This window comes from Hordeum vulgare, chromosome 1H (assembly GCF_904849725.1).
Source record: "Hordeum vulgare subsp. vulgare chromosome 1H, MorexV3_pseudomolecules_assembly, whole genome shotgun sequence".
NCBI lineage: Eukaryota > Viridiplantae > Streptophyta > Magnoliopsida > Poales > Poaceae > Hordeum > Hordeum vulgare.
The window spans coordinates 499,354,365-499,370,724 of NC_058518.1; the positions used below are offsets into that span (position 1 = coordinate 499,354,365).

Below are 16,360 nucleotides of genomic sequence, written 5' to 3' on the forward strand. Positions count from 1 at the left end.
GTGGATCTTCATCTACATCATTGATTTTATCAAAATGCCTCTTCCTTTTACTTTGACGTTTTGTACGAAATTTTGACTCTATGTCCATATTTTCTGCATTGACTTTGGCACTCTCAATACTAGAATACAAGCCTTCATCTATGTACTTCTCAAAATATGAAATCACTCCTTCAATGTGTTTGAGAGTAGCATCGATACACACAATTTTTTTCTGTAACTTTTTGCTCACCATATTGACAGAAAATAGAATATCATGCCAAATAACCATACCAACTAAAGTCTCAAATTTCCCAAGTGCACTGAACAAAGATTGAGCATCACTTACTGCAACTAGATCATTTGTGGAAGACTTCTCTAGTTCCTTCAAAGCTGATCTTACTTGTGCAGTTTGATACCTTATAGGTTGCACACTCTTTATTCTACTCTCCCAACGAGTATTAGATAAAGGTTTGAGAGTCAGATTTGGAACATTATCAAGCAAAATCTTCCACCTTTTAGTAGAACGTGCAAACAGTACGTATATACGTTGTATAATACCAAAAAATGAAATAGCTTGTTCGCAAGATTTCGCCCTATCGCGAAGAGTGATATTCAAATCATGACATGCACATGGCATATATAATGCTTTGGGATTAACCTTAAGCAACCGAGACTGAACACCTTGATTTCCCCCTTCATGTTGGAGCCATCGTCATAACCTTGCCCTCTCACATCAGCAACATTTAAATCAAGAGAATACAATGCATCTATCAATACATTAAAAAGACCCAACCCTGATGTGTCATCAACCTGTAAGAACTCTAGGAAAAATTCCTCCACTCTCGGAATGTTACTTGACATATTGACACAACGCACAATTAGTGTCATTTTCTCTTCATGGCTCACATCCGGGGTACAGTCCAATATAATAGAGAAATACTTGGCATCCTTTATGATGCGTAAGATAACCTTTTTCACGGCGTCATCAAGGAGAGAAATCAACTCATTCTGAATAGTGTGGCCAAGATAATGATGATGTATTTCTTTATTTTGAATGCGCCTAATATGTTCTTGCATCACATGATCGAATTCAGCAATCATTTCAACTGTGCCCAGAAAATTACCATTATTATCTTCATACAACTTCTCATTTGTTCCTCGAAATGCCAAATTACGTTTTGCAAGAAACTTCACTGCATAAATTATTCTTAGCAAAACCTGTCTCCACCGCTCTTTTTTCCTTTGCAATCTCCCGCTGCATGTCATCATCAAGTGTTTGATTTTTTGCTTAACCTCAACCTTACATCATTCCATGTGTTCATGTTTGTAAAATGCTCTATACTGCTCTCATGTTCTTGGAGTCTTCCACTGAGACGCTTCCAGTCCCTTAATCCATCAGACGCTAGCAAAGACCTGCTCTAGTTTGATTTGAACAACTTGCAGGCAAAACAAAAAACTTTGTTCAACTCTTTAGAGTAAACCAACCACTTTCTATCCATAACCTCTTTATCAGCTAATTTTCTAGAATAGTAAGCATATGAAAAACGTCTACCTTCAAAATCAGGGAACTACATGCCCAATTCTCTCACCGGCCCCTTTTTAATTAAAATATCCCTTTTGCGATTGTCAAGATCATCCCATGTCCTAGGATCATATATAGATAAAAGAGAATCATCTTGTTCATCACCATTCCGAGCATTAGGCGAAGGCTGCAGATTTTCCTCTCCTGTATTATCCTGATTCTCATTAACATCAATATCGATATATGCATTTAAATACAACAATTTGTTGTTAGTTAGTTACTTACTTCTACAAAAAAATCGACGCTATTTAATTACTTACTATCATCCAAGGAATGTTCGTTGACTTCAGAATCGTCATTCGAATTAAGATCATCATCTTTTCCGGGTTCAGATTCTTGCCTTTGATTATGAACATTAGTTACCACCGGAAAATACCTTTTTAGAGCACCTTTGTCTGATTCAATGAGTTGATTCTCTCGCTTTTTTTGTTTCCTTTTCTCAGAACCAGACTTGTGTTTCAGCGGCATTGGAACACCTAAGGTTGCAATTTTCAAAGAACTTAACTGAATAACTGATCAAAAGAATTAGGGATCGGCTGTTGCTGCTGTGCTGCATAGGGATCGGATGCTAGTCTGCTATAGGATGCAGCATGGTGGGGATGCCTGCATAGAGATCGGCTGCTAGTCTGCTACAGGATGCAGCATGGTGGGGATGCGAAGCATCCAAGCATTAATACTAGTGCAGGGTGCGCACTGAAGCATTAGTACTAGCGTAGAGTGCGCAGGACGAATAGGGTTCAGGCAAGGCACTGATTCACTGAATAATACCTCAAATGCTGGGCGAATCACGCGCGACGCAGTGATCTGCCGATCTGATGCAACTGCGGTCTTTGGGTTTCCCGTTTCAAGGATGGCGGGGGCTCGGGGCGAAGCCGCGATTCCACGAAGGCAGGAGGCCGAGGCGGCGAGAGCAACAACCAGAAGACCGAGGCGTGGATCGGGGAGAAACACGTATAGACATGTAATGATGGCCCCCCAAAACATGGGCCCTTGCGCCCATGTTCGCCTACGGCCAGAGCCGGCCCTGCATTTTCTTTTGTAAGGAAAGTGGCCGGGCTGAGTTGACTTGACCGACCGGCGGCCTGCGTGACTGACCCCCGGGCGCGCGGACCCATCCCTCCCCACAGAAGATCCGGCCGCAGTTCTACGTCGCGAGGAACAGCCTATGAACACGCCCCGTCCAAATCCTCCCAGCCCGGGATACGAATTTTCCTTCCTTCCTTCCGCCAGACGCAGACGCAGACGCGCACCACCGATCGATCGATCGCTCGATCGCGAGCGAATCCGCGCGTCATTATATCCCATTAACAACAGCAGCGGCAAGCAAGCAACAAGGAGCAAATACTAATAAACAGCGGAGAGGGGAAAGGAGGAGAGGGGTTTTTATTACTGGTCGTAGCATGGAACAGCAGCATCATCATCCAGAGACCCGAATCCATCCCGTGGCCTCCCGTCTTTCCTCCGCTCCCCTCCCCAAATCCCAACCCCAACCCCAGTCGCCGCCTCCTCCTCCTCCCCTTCCTCGTGCTCGCGGTCGCGGGGTTCCCGGCGCGGGCCGTCGTCGGGCGGGTCCCGGTTCGACCCTTCGGCCGTGGGATTCGAGGGGGCGTGTGGGCGGTTGCTGTTAGGTTTCGGCGGATCTAGGGTTCGATTCGATTCGAGTCGATCCATCGGCGGGGATGGACTCCTCCGGCGACGGAGGGGACGAGGGGCCCGGGGCCGCGCCGGGGAGCCCCGCGCCGGCCTCCTCGTCGGCGCCCTCCGCGGGGCCCGGCGGCGCGTCTGGATCCAGCGGGAAGCCCACGGCGAGGCGCGTCATGAAGACGCCCTACCAGTTGGAGGTCCTCGAGCAGACCTACACAGGTTCGCCCACGCTTCCCGACCGCTCTGAATTGCTTGTTCCGGAGGGTCTTCCGTCCAAATCTGTTTGAATGAGTGTTCCCTAAGGACGGATTTATTCAGCGCCGTTTCTGATGATGGTGCAGAGGACCCGTACCCCAACGAGGCCAAGCGGGTGGAGCTGTCTGCCAAGCTGGGGCTGACGGACAGGCAGCTGCAGATGTGGTTCTGCCACCGGAGGCTCAAGGACCGCAGGCCGCCCGCCAAGCGGCAGCAGCAGCAGCAGCTGGACGAAGAGGTTGCCGTGCCCGTCATGGCGCCCCCGCCTGTGCTGCACCACTCGCTGCCACACCCACACACCGAGCAGCTGCTGCCCTGCAGCAGCTCCCGCAGAGGGCCTGGCCGCTCGTCGGCCGTGCCTAGGATTTCTGCCCCGGAGATCGACAGGAGGTACTACGAGTCGCACCAGATTATGCTGCCTCCGCAGGCACCAGTGCAGCTCACACGAGCCGCACACCGGGCGATCGAGACCGTGCAACAGCTGATAGGAGAGCCGCTGAGGGAGGACGGGCCAGTTCTTGGTGATCACTTTGATCCGCTCCCACCCGACGCATTTGGAGCGCCTATGCCTGTTGGTATGAGTGTTATGCCCAAGTACTCCTGTTTTGTATTTCCTTTATCACCACCTAGTATGTATGTTTGCATGCTTAACAACATAAATGAGTACAAAGCAGCGGATATAAACTTGAATTATTTTTGTGTTTGCACAAGTGCTAGATACTGTATCGTTTTGTAGTTTTGGTGTCCATGCCAATTATCTGCGTGACACTTTCAATATTCTAAAGGCTTTGTTGTTGTATACTTTCAATATTCTGACTTGATCTCTGCTCTTATCATGTTGTGGAGTAGTTCCAGAGCAGCGGAAGCAGCCTTATCGATCGCATGAGACCAGTGTATTTTCTGCACACGATCCCAAGCCCATGAAGGTATCCTTCTGTGCATTTGCAGACACATGTTTAATGTGGGCAGTCACTGAGCTGCACCCCTGTTACCGAGTAGATGGTCTGAGTAGAAGGTTAACTAGTCTGTCCCAGCTTGCATTCATAATAACCTGTTTGATGAGAAGGTTTGTTCATTTATATCCCAGTTTGCCTGCAAGGAGCGAACTGTCTTTCATGCAGAGCCACCTCTGAATACTTCAAATGTTTGTTGAGGCACTACTTGCATATTTCCATTTGATGCACCTTAGTTAGTTATGAAGTTATTGGATCCTACGCAGCGCTGCGTATAACATGGCGAAATTGTTATGGCTAATCTTGAAAGCTGGCTGCATGTAGTATCCGAGTGAATTTGTCCCAACTGGCTTTGTTGCCAAGTTTGGGATTAACAGGCTAGGCCTAATGATATATGTTATGATGTATATTCTTTATGGTTTCCTGGCCTTGTTGACTCGATCGGCTGCCCAAGGACAAAATTAACCAATCATGCGAGCAGCCTAACCAAGGAAATTATATGGTTTAGAGACAACTGCTAATTATTTGCGCACAGCTTACCCTTATGACGTCTTTGTAAAATGGCCGCAATGAATTTATAATGTATGTAAACTAGCAAGTTGTCGTACTGGAACTTTATTGATGGACCTATGAAATCAGTTTCAGATTTGATGTCATGTATGCTCATGTATTATTAATCTTTGCTCTTGATAATATTGCATACAGACCCTGTTCGTGTACCACTGCCTGAAGTTACTTTACTATTGTCATGTGTAAATGTAGTTGTTAGCGCAGTGGTGAAGTACTCCCTACTTGTGCCAAGAGAGGTCCTGGGTTGGGTGTGGCCTCTCTGCATTGCATTGTGCAAGGCTTGCCTCGTCTAAACCTTCCCCAGACACCACCTGGTGCAGGAGCTTCTAGCTCTAGGTCTGCCCTTTCAGTGACGTAGATTGCTCATTTGACTCAAGTACAGGGCATGGCCTTTTGCAGTAACTGTACATTGCCACCCTTGGCTGGCTCCATTAAACGATTTTTTTTAGTTTATCCCTTGTATATATATTTGTTGCATTATAAAGGGAGTAATGCAAAGAGAGACGTATCTTCTGCCCTGTTTATGGACCAATACGTGGATGGTTGGTTCTTCTTGTTGGTTCCTCTCTCATGATTGATTGCATCACACTTGTACTTTTGTACTTCATATACTCAATTTTACAGTAGTTGTGTCCTCCTGTTCTGTTTTTCTGCTTGCCTTATTTTTAGTTTGACAGTATTTTTTATTCTGATTTTTCCTTGCAGGCATCAGCATTCTTGCCAAGCATAGACCCTTCTGTTCCAAGTACAGTTACCGGGAAGAGGAAGTACATGGCTGGAAATTCTTCTCATCTTGCACGGGCAGTACATGAGTACCAGTTTCTTCCAGAGCACTCTAGCGATATATATGAGAGGACAAGCCAGTCGTGCTTTTATGATGCTCCAACAGAAGCTTCAAATTCGAGGATATCTTCCCTGTCTACAGGATCCCGCTTACTCCATGGTGCTGATAAAGCATCTACCTATGCATTTGATGGTCAAGTATCTGGTTCTAGCCATTTAAATCAACATGGAAAACCATTGATCTCCCTGTCAGGGTCCACAGATTATGAGATGGCTTCATCAAATATTGACGCTAGTCCTGCTCCAATCGAAGGCCAGTTTGGCGTTACTCAGGTTGTTGGATTTCATAATCCCCTTCCATCCTCTGAAGGAGTGGATTATCACGATGAAGATGCGTATCAACTGGATAAAAAGCGGAAAGTATGCCTTTTACTTCATGGATGCCCTTTTTTTTTCTGTACACATCACGTGAGTTTATATATGATCTTTATTCTCATATTTACTCCAGCATAATGAAGAATCGAAGATTGCGAAGGAAGTTGATGCGCAAGAAAAACGGATACGAAAGGAACTCGAGAAGCAAGATGTGTTGAAGAAAAAGGTATTTCTTGTTCATGTTATAGAAGATCAATTATGTCATTCATGGCAAGACACGTAACGTTTTAATATATTTGCAGAGAGAAGAACAAATGCGGAAGGAAGTGGAGAGGTATGATCGTGAAAGGAAAAAAGAAGAGGAGAGGTTTATGCGCGAAAAACAGAGGGAAGAAGAGAGACTCCAAAAGGAACAGTGGCGTGAACAGAAGCGCATGGAGAAGTTTTTGGTGAAACAATCCTTGAGAGTTAGTTCACTGGATCTTAAACTATAAATGCATCAGGCATAGATATTAGACACTTGTACTGTTCAGTTTATAACCTGTTTTTTGCACAGGCCGAAAAACTAAAACAGAAAGAGGAGCTTCGAAAGGAGAAAGAAGCTGCAAGACAAAAGGCTGCTAATGAAAGGGCTACAGCACGTAGAATTGCACGGGAGTACATGGAACTCATGGAAGATGAACGGTTAGAACTAATGGAACTGGTTTCACGAAGCAAAGGGTTGCCCTCAATGCTTTCTCTTGATAGCGACACATTGCAGCAACTTGATTCATTTAGAGGTGTGCACTATATTCCTGGATCTATGCTTATGGACTGTACACTGCCTTTGGTTCCTTTGTTTTTGTTTCAGAAAAAGAAAAGCAAAAGCTTATGTCGATTTAATACTAAGCAGTTTCTTTCTCAACTGGGTACCTAAACTTACATATTGTATGTCCAAAGACAAGGTCTATGTTAAAAGGATTATCAACTTGAGATTTATGATCTACCTGTTCCTAGTACATTTTCAGCTGGAAGTTCTGCTGCTACTTGGGTTATCCAATATTATATAAGAATGGATAGCTTTCTAAAAATATTTTTACTACTTTAATTTAACAGGTTTAATTGTTTTAAACATTTGAGCCTTGCCTGCTGCTCCCGTCTTTTTAATAAGCAAGCTACTAAAGAAATATATTTCACCAATGCTCAATATTGTAAGGGCCAAGTGAGTCTACCCTTCCTACATAAAAATCATTATCAGTGTGAAAACAGCTACTCCCTCTAGTATCATAATGAGCTGTCGCTTTGGACAGTGGCACAGTATGCAAATCCTACAAATTTACATGCTATGGAAGTAATTTTCAAAAGCACCCAGTCTAAATATGTTCAACGATACTGCTAGTCAATGTTTTGAAAGTTACCTTGGCTATGTTCAAAGCACAACGTCTAGGGAACACGAGGGAGTAGATCAAGTGATGTCATGATTATTTACTGCTTAGTTGGTGCTATATCATACGAACACTTTCTTTGGTTGAGTTAAATATCACAAAAAAGGAGGAATTTTTTTTGCTTGCTAGTTTGCCTCTGTTTAAGGTTGAAGTGTATCAGCATAATGCAATATCTGAATTGTGGTTTATCCTTGTACAGGAATGCTGACACAGTTTCCTACTGAAGCTGTGAGATTGAAGGTGCCATTTTCAATAAAACCGTGGACAAGTTCTGAGAGTAACATTGGAAACCTTTTGATGGTACTTCCTGATCTGATTCTTCAATGTTTTTTCTCTTCTCCCCTAAATCCTCTCACCAGCCATCCACCCACAAACATACACCCAAAGATTTGTAAACAAAAGCTTGAAAATTGTACTTTAAAAGGTCTTGCTGCCCTGTGTAAACGAATGGCGCAATTGTGAAGCTGAAGTGTAAAGAATACAACTTATGTCATTGTATTTGTTCCTCTAGAAAGTTTATTCTGCTACTACTTCATATGCTTCTTTTGCAATTATGTATGAGACAAGTCTTCTACTCCTACATATGTTTGCTTGCTATGTTAATCTGAAGGTTTTGTGAAACGACAAACAAGACCTCTTCTTTTCAAAGTATATGCTAGAGTGTATTCTTTTTAACTAAAGCTGCTTTCTATGAAATTCAGGTGTGGAAGTTCTTTTTTACCTTCGCGGATGTTCTTGAGCTTCCATCATTCACACTCGATGAGTTTGTGCAATCACTTCATGATTATGTAAGTTATTTGCCTGATCTATGATGTTAAAACAGAAACTTTGTGCTGTTGACTCTAATCAATGCTGAGAGATGCGGACCTGCTGTACAATGCTGGTTATATTTGAATAATACCCTAGACTTCTCCATTCGTTTGTTCCTTAGAATGCTGTTATTGGTAGTTGACAACGTGATAGCCGCTAATCTGTACTTTAGGTTGTGTCCATGGTAGTCTCTACTTCCTTGGCTTTCATATCCTATTCATTCATACTGAAGTATGCTAAAGAGTAAGACTGAACTGGCATTTGACTGTTGGATCACGATGAAGTTCCAGAGATTTTATTCTGTGCCTTTTATGAAATTTAACAGCCGTATAGTATAGCATAGCTGAATGTAAGCATTTGCTGGTATTCATTTGGCAGGATTCAAGGTTGTTGGGGGAATTGCATGTCGCTGTGCTAAAATCCATCATAAAAGATATTGAGGATGTTGCCCGGACTTCTTCAGTTGTTTCGGGAGTGAATCAGAGCAGTTCTGCTAATCCTGGAGGTGGACATCCACAAATTGTTGAAGGGGTGTGTGTGCATATCTCCTCCTTTTCTATAACATAGATTTTGTTCTGTGCAGAAACAATTTTAGCTATAATTTTACATATCTGATTTCTTGCTGTTAGGCATATGCTTGGGGGTTCAACATACTTATCTGGCAGCGCCACTTGACTTATCTTACGTGGCCTGAAATATTGCGCCAATTTGGTCTATCTGCTGGTTTTGGGCCTCAGCTGAAGAAAAGGAATACTGAAGATGCATACCATGACGATAATGAGGTATTCACCTTTGAAAGTTCCCATTATACATACTATAATTTTAGCTTGACATCTACTCCCTCCGTCCCAAAATAAGTGTCTTAAGCTTAGTACAACTTTGTACTAGACCTAGTGTAAAGTTGAGACAGTTATTTTGGGACGGAGGGAGTATATTATAGGACAAAGCCATTATGGCTCCAGTGAGAAAAAAGTTATATGACCCCAGTGCCAAAAAGAGTCTATGACCCCAAGAAATATGGGGTTGTGTCTACTCCACCATGTGAACTATAAAACCGTCTTACTAAACCCCTGGTACTTATGAAAACTGTCTACATAACCTCGAGTGGTTGTTGTTAAGTGGGTGGGAGTAAACAAACCTGAGCTCATATATACTATTATAATCATCAAACCAAGTGTCTGCTCATGATAATTGAAACTTAGTACTCTCTCCGATCCATATTACTTGTTGCTAATTTAGTACCCCCTCTGTCCCAAAATAAGTGTCTCTGCTTTAGTGCAAAATTTGTACTAACTTAGTAGTACTAAATTTGCGTCACTTATTTTGGGACGGACGGAGTACAGCTTTAGTGTACAAAATTGTACTAAATCAACGGCAAGTAATATGGGTTGGAGGAGTACATATTTGCAGCTCTTTAGCTTTTGTGAACCTACACTTTGTGCTATTTTGTTCTTCATGGCTAGAAAATAATGCATATACTTGAGAACTTGGACCATATTAATGCAAAATTTGTTGACAGGGCCGTAATTGTGAGGATGTTATTTCCACTTTGCGAAATGGTTCAGCAGCTGTGAAGTCTGCTGCTTTGATGAAAGAAAGGGGCTACACCAACCGTCGGAGGTCTAGGCACCGTCTGACACCTGGAACGGTAAAATTTGCTGCTTTCCATGTATTATCACTTGAAGGAGACGAAGGTCTCTCGATACTGGAAGTTGCAGAAAAAATCCAGGTACATTCACATCACAGTTTTTCTTCTGAACTAACCCTGACCTGATATTGTTTTCTTATCTGACCTTCTTGATTTGATTATTAAATCCCTTCAGAGATCTGGACTTAGGGACCTTACAACAAGCAAGACACCTGAGGCATCTATATCTGCTGCATTGTCAAGGGATACCAAGCTTTTTGAAAGAACTGCGCCCTCGACATATTGTGTTAAAACTCCTTATAGAAAAGACCCAGCTGATTCTGAGGCTGTGTTCTCAGCAGCACGGGAAAAAATAAGGGTGTTTCAGAATGCACTTTCAGCGTGTGAAGAAGTGGAAAAGGATGTGGAGGATGTCGAAAGGGGGGATGATGATTCGGAATGTGATGATGCTGATGATGATCCTGATGGCGATGAAGTGAATATAGAGGAAAAAGATGCCAATGCTTCAGCAGTTCGAGCAAAAGATGCTGGCTTGCCAAATGCAGCTGGTGACATAAAAGATGAAGTAAAAAGTGTGGTTAACCTGTCTATGCCATCAAGCCCTCACAGTAAATCTCCAAGTGGCTTGCAGTGTACGGTAGATAAGTCAACTGCAGCTAGTACGTCAAGTGATCCACCCATTGGAGCTTCACAAGACGCAGAGATTGATGAAAGTAACCAAGGTGAATCCTGGGTTCAGGGGCTAGCTGAAGGTGACTACTGTGATCTTAGTGTCGAGGAACGCCTCAATGCATTGGTTGCACTGATTGGTGTTGCCACTGAAGGAAATTCTATGCGTGCAATTCTGGAGGTATTTATCTTGCCTAATCTCCATATCTCGATGTTTTTTCATTGAATGGCATCTGAGCAAGTGACTTGGCACTTTTGCAGGAACGTCTTGAGGCAGCAAATGCTTTAAAAAAGCAAATGTGGGTAGAGTCACAACTTGATAGGAGGCGTTCAAGGGAAGAGTTTACAGGCAGAATGCAACATGATCCCTGCATGGATTTGAAGGCTGATGCTGATGAAGGAAATAATGTTGGTGAATGTACTCCCACTCTAGTACAAATCAAAGAGAACGGTGGAAAGGCCAGCTCAGTAAACAATGATTTGCTCGTTGATCAACAAAGTCAGCTTAATGCTGGTAATATGGTTCATGAGGGGAATGGCGTAAGCAGGGAATCAAATGCTAATCCAGAGAGCTTGTCTGTTCAGCAATACGCTCCAACTGAGAAAACACGATCTCAGTTGAAATCATTAATAGGTCACAAGGCAGAACAGCTTTATGTCTACAGATCATTACCCCTTGGACAAGATCGGAGACGGAATCGGTATTGGCAGTTTTCTACTTCTGTATCACCCAATGACCCTGGGTCTGGAAGAATATTTTTTGAATCTAGAGATGGATACTGGAGGCTCATTGACTCAGCTGAGGTGGTTATTTTATTCTTAACACTTAAAATGCAGTTCTGTAGCCTAGTGTTGTCAGTAGAAGCTGACACATGACGCAATTCAGCTGTTTAATTTGTCATTTCTGTGTGTTGGTCAATCCTACACTTCGTTACTTGTGCAATTTACTTTATGGGATCATGTTAAGCACAAACAAGCAACATTTAAATAGGAGGAAGAGAATTGTTACCTCAAGTATAATAGATTTGTGCGTCTATATCATTGGAGGGTGGGGCTGTCTGGTTGGGTGGCTGGGGAGTAGGGGGGGGGGGGATTGGTAACAGCAAAGTGAAAGGTGCCTACTTGAAACCTACATTTTGTTGGATGCCATAAACCATCTATACTCGATCAAATGGCTTAGATATTAATTTTGTTCTCCCATTCTAATACTTCTCAAGATTGGTGTGAATGTTTGGCCAGTGTTGTTCTACTGTACTACTCAGATGCACTGAGTTTTGCTGGTGCTGGTTAGAAATTGAGTTTTCTATGACCAGCTTGAATGAAAATTTCTAACTAATTTCATGGTTGATTACTTGCTAACCTCTTCTTGAAGGTCACTGTCCTTGCTGTTTGGTCTGGTCTTGGAGCATCTGCTGCCAATCAGCTCTGAACTGCTAACAGCAACTGATCTATTGAAAAAGTTGATATTTATTAGAGTAATTGTCATTGTAATTATCATTCCTTTTTACCCATCATATAGCAAGTAGACATAAATTGTTTACTATCTGATTATGTATTGCGTCACTCTTCGAGAGATTGCTGTTTTTTTTCTTTAAATAAGCAACTGCATTATCTCGTTTGCAATGTATCTGCAGAATTATACTCATCATTTTAACATGATGCCGTACTGTAAAATGCAGGCATTTGATGCTTTAGTAGCTTCCCTTGACACTCGTGGCATCCGGGAGTCACATTTGCATTCAATGTTGCGAAGCATCGAGCCAACCTTTAAGGATGCTATAGGGAGGAAAAATGATGCTACTATAGAACACCCAGCTGGAAGGAATTTGAGAAATGGAAGTAGTGAAATAATTAGCCCAAATCATAGTAACGAATTTGGAAGTCCATGCAGCACCCTTTCAGGTGTCGTTTCTGATACTGCAGTGGCATACTCGGATTCTTTCAAGATAGAGCTTGGGCGTAATGATCTGGAGAAGGTTGGTATTTCCAAGAGGGCATGTATGTTTCTGAAGTGGATGTGGGAGTGCAACAATCATCAATCCACATGTGCCATGAAATATGGAAAGAAACGGTGTTCTGAGTTGATACAGTGTTGTGATTATTGCTACCAGATTTATTTAACTGAAGAAATGCACTGTTCGTCTTGCCACAAGACATTCAAATCCATTCAGAGTCTCTCGGAACATACAACACAATGTGAGGAGAAAAGGAGAACAGATCCTAATTGGAAGATACAAATATCGGATGATTCTGTTCCCATAAGATTGAGATTGCTGAAGGTGCTGCTAGCTACCATTGAGGTCAGTAACATGTTTTTAGTCATTGGCCTGCTGTTCCTATTGTGCTTATTTCAAGTAGTTCTGTCGCTTAAGTTGTTAGCATTTTGTATCTCAGGCCTCAGTTCCAGCAGAAGCTCTCCAACCATTTTGGACCAATGGATATCGGAAATCATGGGGTGTAAAGTTGTTTTCTACAACATCTAACGAAGAAGCCTTTCAGGTTCCCCATCTTTTTTTTTTCTATTACTCTGTGCACCAAGCAGTTTTTGTTTGGTAGACTTGGTTTCCTTTAGTTTTAGCAGTAGTAGTACTTAATGAACCAAGTAGTTTCTTTCGTTTGGTTGACAGGGGCCTCACATGGGTTCCACTTGTCAATAGAGAACATGGCTGGAATTTTTTTCACTTGATGAGCTATACATGCGGTGCTTTATTTCTTGTGATGTAGAGGTGACAGTCATCTAAGGGTGTGTTTGGTTCGTGTCATGGGGTGGAATGGAACGGGTCCGACCCGTTCCTCATCCTCGTTCTAGTGTTTGGTTGGGAGGAGAGCCGGAATGTCTTGATTCCTGGGAAGGGAATATTCCCCTGATATGCGGAACCAACACATTCCTCCAAATCGGAGGTACCATGCGGAACTGCTTCTTCTTTCGTCTCCGTGATAGTCGCGACTGCTCCCTCTCTTCCCGACGTCGCAGCTTCCCTCTCCCCGTTCTCTCTCTCTCTCCCTCCCTCTCGTCTCGTCTCTCTCTCACCGACTACCGGCGGCGGGGGTGTTGGGCGGACTAGCGGCGGGGGTGTTGGGCTAGCAGCTATCGGCGGCGGGGGTGTTGGGCAGACTGGCGACCGACTAGCTACAAAGGGCATGTGCGGCGTCGGTCTAGCAGAGGGCGGAGAACTTTTCGGCGGTGGATGGGATCGATCCTGGGGTTGTGTCGGCAACAGCCAGCAGCTTGAGGCAGCAGCGGCTAGGAGCGACATCATGTTCCAGCACAGATGGGATCTTGAGCGTAGCAGCAAAAACAGGTCAGCGGCAAGCAGAGCAGGGCAACAACGACTGAGATCGGGCAGTGCAGGCAGGTGTTTGGTGACGATTTCGTGGGTAGTTTAGTTGGATTTGGCTGCCACACCTCTCCCAGCCAGATCAGGATGTATGAAACGCTCTCATAGTTCTGTACTTGGCTCCTCATGTGCATAACTTGAAAATAGAAGTGTTGAATTACCAATGAAACACGACTAAAATTGTGAAAATGCGATTAGTTAATGTGAAAATTTATATATGTGCTAGAGAAAACATTGCCATTTTTATCTAGCATCAGATACATCCCATTCTATCTCTTCAACCAAACAGCAAGATGAAACCATTCCATTCCATCTCATGACTCTACCAAACAAGGAAATGGTACCGTTCCATTCCGGTGGAATGGAACCATGACATTCCATTCCATTTGGTTCCTCAACCAAACACACCCTAAGTCCCTCTAATAGTCAGATCGATACTGCTTTTTAAACCATAAGGAACCTATCACCACCAACTTGCTTCAGTCTGCCAGACCCAATGTTCTAGCAGTTGCTACTTCACCATGTTTTGATAGCCAGGGTAACTCAATAGAACTTTTTTACATGTGTATATTTGCTCATCTGAAATATTGTCGTCGTCATGTTTTTTGCAGCTGTTAACTGTGCTGGAAGGTGCACTAAAAAGGGATTACTTGTCATCTAACTTTGAAACAACTGCCGAATTGCTTAATTCAGACACCCAAGATTTTGCTGACCGGAGTTCTATTGCATGTTCTGGATCTGCTGCTGTACTTCCATGGGTACCCAGCACTGCTGCTGCTGTTACCTTACGGTTGTTAGACCTTGATTCTTCCCTGTCGTACACACCTGATCAAAAGGCAGGATTAAATAAAGAGCGAGAAGCGGGTGATTTCATTGTGAGTGTCTTGCCTTATGATTATTGCATCATATTTTCATGGTATTTGCATGATTTGCTGGTAACAGGTGTCATCTTTGCTGCCTTAATTTATGCAAAGTGTTGATGATTTGTTTGGATACCTTACATCTCTTTTCTCATCATACCTTTGTTTCTTCTATGCAGAAGGGTCCATCAAGATACACTGCTGTTAAGAACAGACAAGAAATGGAACATGTGGGAGCTCCTGGTTTTGATCATCATGATGGAGTGCAGCTGATTCCCAGCAATGGCCTTAGAGGCCGTGGACGAGGAGGTCGAGGACGTGGCAGGGGAGGTAGATCCCTCAGTCGTGGTGGCAGGGTCCCAAGAGGTGTTGGCAGCTCTCCCAAGATTGAGTTCAGAGATGACAACAATGTGTCTTATAAGGAAGCCACAGATAAGCAGGCTGGGCGAGGGCGAGGGCGTGGTCGCGGCCGAGGGCGCGGGCGTGGGCGAGGGCGTGGACGTGGAAGTGTCAGTGGCAGCGGCAGTGTCCGAGGTCGTGGAAGAGGACGAGGACGAGGACTTCGAACTGTTAGACCTAGGCAGCCAGTTGAGCTTGGAGCCAGATCAATTCCAAAGGCAAACTTGTTGGGAACCTTTGGCATGTTAAGTAATGCAAAGCCTACAGCCGTGCATTCTCCACAGAGCTCTGGTGCTGAAGAGTGGGGCTTGGATAGACGGGTGTATGCCGAGGATGATGAGAACAGCTCAGTTTCTCAATCAGATGAATCAGAAGGGGACGAAGAAAATGGTGAGCCCATGAACGAGGACTATGATGAGCAGCTTCCAGATTATTCAAGGCACAATTCTGGATCCAGCCCCCTTCAGATGATGGATTCTGAGTCTGAAGATAATGATGAATATGATGAGGAGGGCGAGGATGATGGGGCTGACTATGATGCAGAGCAACCTATGGACGAAGACAACGATGATGCTGAGATGAGTGGGGATGACGAACTCGGTGATGATGATGATGATGACGGCGACGATGATGATGGTGGTGGTAGTCAGGGCGGAGCGGGGAACGCCGACGATGATGATGCAACATCCTATTCTTCTGAGTACAGTGAATAAGAGATGTCAGGAAGAAACCTGGTCAGGCTGGAGTGATGATGACTGATCTACAGTTTTGCCTTAAGTCTAGGCCCAAATTCTGAACGAAGGAAGTATCGAAGAGGATGAAATAGGTTTATATTTGATTGTTGGGGCGCAAATTTGTTTGCTCCCGCTGGACTTGAGCTTTGTACATATTTCTGTTAGTTGTTTACAGATTAGATGTTCCCAGTGTATACAAGATTACCGTCGGTTACAGAAGCTACACTTTCTGCTTCATTCCTGTTACCGTTCATCTCGTTGCATAGGGAGCAACTGTGCACTTTATAAGCACAGGAACCAACCAAATGTTATGGCAATAGATTGTCCCTTGCATTTC

The 16,360-nt window shown here is 43.7% G+C and overlaps 1 protein-coding gene across 1 annotated transcript; it reads left to right on the forward strand.

Annotated features, from left to right (window-relative positions):
* The first annotated feature begins 2,692 nt into the window (after window positions 1–2,692).
* On the forward strand, window positions 2,693–16,360 carry LOC123450209 (homeobox-DDT domain protein RLT2-like). Its single transcript, XM_045127577.1, has 18 exons — window positions 2,693–3,424; window positions 3,547–4,035; window positions 4,310–4,386; window positions 5,689–6,186; window positions 6,275–6,367; window positions 6,444–6,608; window positions 6,698–6,920; window positions 7,765–7,865; window positions 8,267–8,353; window positions 8,754–8,906; window positions 9,005–9,157; window positions 9,895–10,104; window positions 10,199–10,873; window positions 10,954–11,496; window positions 12,372–12,992; window positions 13,087–13,191; window positions 14,642–14,905; window positions 15,070–16,360. The coding sequence occupies exons 1-18, from the start codon at window positions 3,241–3,243 to the stop codon at window positions 16,000–16,002; spliced, it is 5,574 nt and encodes a 1,857-aa protein (XP_044983512.1). The 5' UTR covers window positions 2,693–3,240; the 3' UTR covers window positions 16,003–16,360.